General features: G+C 60.8%; 1 protein-coding gene across 1 annotated transcript; it reads left to right on the top strand.

Moving 5' to 3' along the window:
* Positions 1-594: 594 nt before the first annotated feature.
* On the top strand, positions 595-2,267 carry POU4F2 (POU class 4 homeobox 2). Its single transcript, XM_031462996.2, has 2 exons — positions 595-879; positions 1,326-2,267. Exons 1-2 carry the CDS (start codon positions 595-597, stop codon positions 2,265-2,267), a joined length of 1,227 nt encoding a protein of 408 aa, XP_031318856.2.
* The last annotated feature ends 229 nt before the right edge of the window (positions 2,268-2,496 follow it).

The following is a 2,496-nucleotide window of genomic DNA, read 5'->3' as shown; positions in this document are numbered from 1 at the left end:
GCGACTGGAGTACAGACCTGGCCAGTAGGGTGGGGTTGAGTAGGGGCGCAACTGTAAGTGAGAGCTGCGGCCCGCCGGGTAGGGGAGGCGCCATCCGAGCGCGGTCGGGGGTAGGAAGCGGGGTGTGGAGGGCGCGGCGGGGGAGCGGGAGGCGGGTGTCAGGAGAGCAGAAAGGACCAAAGCCTGGAGGAGGCAACCTGGGAGCTGGGGGACGCTAGAATCCGAGGAGGAGAAACCGGCGCTTCCTGGCAGGGGAGGGCGGAGGCGCGCGAGAGGGAGGGAGGGCGGGGGGTGCGGGGGCAGGCGTGGGGAGAGGGGAGTATAACTCCGAGGCCGCGAAGCGCGGGGGCAGTTTCGGGCGCCCAGGTCTGCAACCAGCGGCAAGCGGAGCCCAGCATCCGCTCAGATTGACCGCGGAGCCAGCGCAGGAGCGCGTAGTCGCGGCAAGGCGCGAAGAGCTTGGAGCAGCGGCGAGTGAGCGCAACTTTGCATCTCCCTTCCCCGCTCTCGCTCTCGCCCAGCACTTCTCGGGAGGGTCCCGGCCGCCGGGGCCAGTGAGTGCGCTACGGACAAACGCCCGGGCCGGAGGGGAAGATGATGATGATGTCCCTGAACAGCAAGCAGGCGTTCAGCATGCCTCACGGCGGCAGCCTGCACGTGGAGCCCAAGTACTCGGCACTGCACAGCGCCTCGCCCGGGTCCTCTGCACCCGCGGCGCCCTCCGCTAGTTCTCCTAGCAGCTCGAGCAATGCTGGCGGCGGTGGTGGCAGTGGCGGGGGCGGTGGAGGCCGGAGCAGCAGCTCCAGTAGCAGCGGCAGCAGCGGCGGCAGTGGCGGGGGCTCCGAGGCGATGCGGCGAGCGTGTCTTCCAACCCCACCGGTGCGTATTTCTGCATAATCACCGCTTAAAGGCACATTTTGACAGCCCCCTTTATCTGCTTGATGTTTTTTTCATGTCTGCACAGCAAATCACCCCACACCTCCAACCAGTTTTCCTCTCTCTCTCTTATGTATTCAGCGGGTCTTTCCTTTCATATTAATTTTTATGACCTGGAATGTTGCCTGTGCGCGTGTTACGTTGTGTTGTGTTTGCAGGTTCACTTTCCTCCTCCTCGTGATCTCTTGGCTTCTCTCCGTGGCTCCTCTCCTCCTCACCTGCTAGTTTCAGGATTATTATTATTATTATTATTATTATTAATTATTATTTTAACGTTCTGGGAATGTTGTAGGCGCGGCGGCGGTGTGGAGCGCTGGGCCGTTGCTTCCGGAGAGAGTGCGCACAATTCCCTGCTGAGAGTAATGTGTGCCTTTTACTTGCAATTGCAGAGCAATATATTCGGCGGGCTGGATGAGAGTCTGCTGGCCCGCGCCGAGGCTCTGGCGGCGGTGGATATCGTCTCCCAGAGCAAGAGCCACCACCATCACCCGCCCCACCACAGCCCCTTCAAGCCGGACGCCACTTACCACACCATGAATACCATCCCGTGTACGTCGGCTGCCTCCTCTTCGTCGGTGCCCATCTCGCACCCGTCTGCGCTGGCAAGCACGCACCACCACCACCATCACCACCACCATCACCACCATCAGCCGCATCAGGCGCTTGAAGGCGAGCTGCTGGAGCATCTGAGTCCCGGGCTGGCTCTGGGTGCTATGGCGGGCCCCGACGGCGCCGTGGTGTCCACTCCAGCTCACGCGCCGCACATGGCTACCATGAACCCCATGCACCAAGCTGCGCTCAGCATGGCCCATGCACACGGGCTGCCCTCACATATGGGCTGCATGAGCGACGTGGACGCCGACCCCCGGGACCTGGAGGCATTCGCCGAGCGCTTCAAGCAGCGACGTATCAAGCTGGGGGTGACCCAGGCCGATGTGGGCTCCGCGCTAGCCAACCTCAAGATCCCCGGCGTGGGCTCGCTTAGCCAGAGCACCATCTGCAGGTTCGAGTCCCTCACGTTGTCTCACAACAATATGATCGCCCTCAAACCCATCCTGCAAGCGTGGCTAGAGGAGGCTGAGAAGTCTCACCGCGAGAAGCTCACCAAGCCGGAGCTCTTCAACGGCGCGGAGAAGAAGCGCAAGCGCACGTCCATTGCGGCGCCGGAGAAGCGCTCGCTCGAAGCCTACTTCGCCATCCAGCCGCGGCCCTCCTCCGAGAAGATCGCCGCCATCGCGGAGAAGCTGGACCTTAAGAAAAACGTGGTGCGCGTCTGGTTCTGCAACCAGAGGCAGAAACAGAAAAGAATGAAATATTCCGCGGGCATTTAGGAGACCCATGGCCTCTCCAGAGACAGGCCCCTCCTCACCTCTTTTTCTCTCTCTCTTCTGCCTCTTTTCTTTCCACTTTCCGCGATCAAAAACAAGTCCAGTGAATGTGAATCCAGAGAAAGCGAGGATTGGAGAGCGAGCGAACAAGCGAGCAACTGAGCCCAAGACCGGTGAGAATGTGAAAGGATTTCTCAAAGGAAAGAAAAACAAAAGAAGGGATTTGTCAAGT

The sequence above is a fragment of the Camelus dromedarius genome, chromosome 1, assembly GCF_036321535.1.
Source record: "Camelus dromedarius isolate mCamDro1 chromosome 1, mCamDro1.pat, whole genome shotgun sequence".
Lineage (NCBI taxonomy): Eukaryota > Metazoa > Chordata > Mammalia > Artiodactyla > Camelidae > Camelus > Camelus dromedarius.
This window is presented reverse-complemented; position numbering and strand designations above follow the sequence as displayed.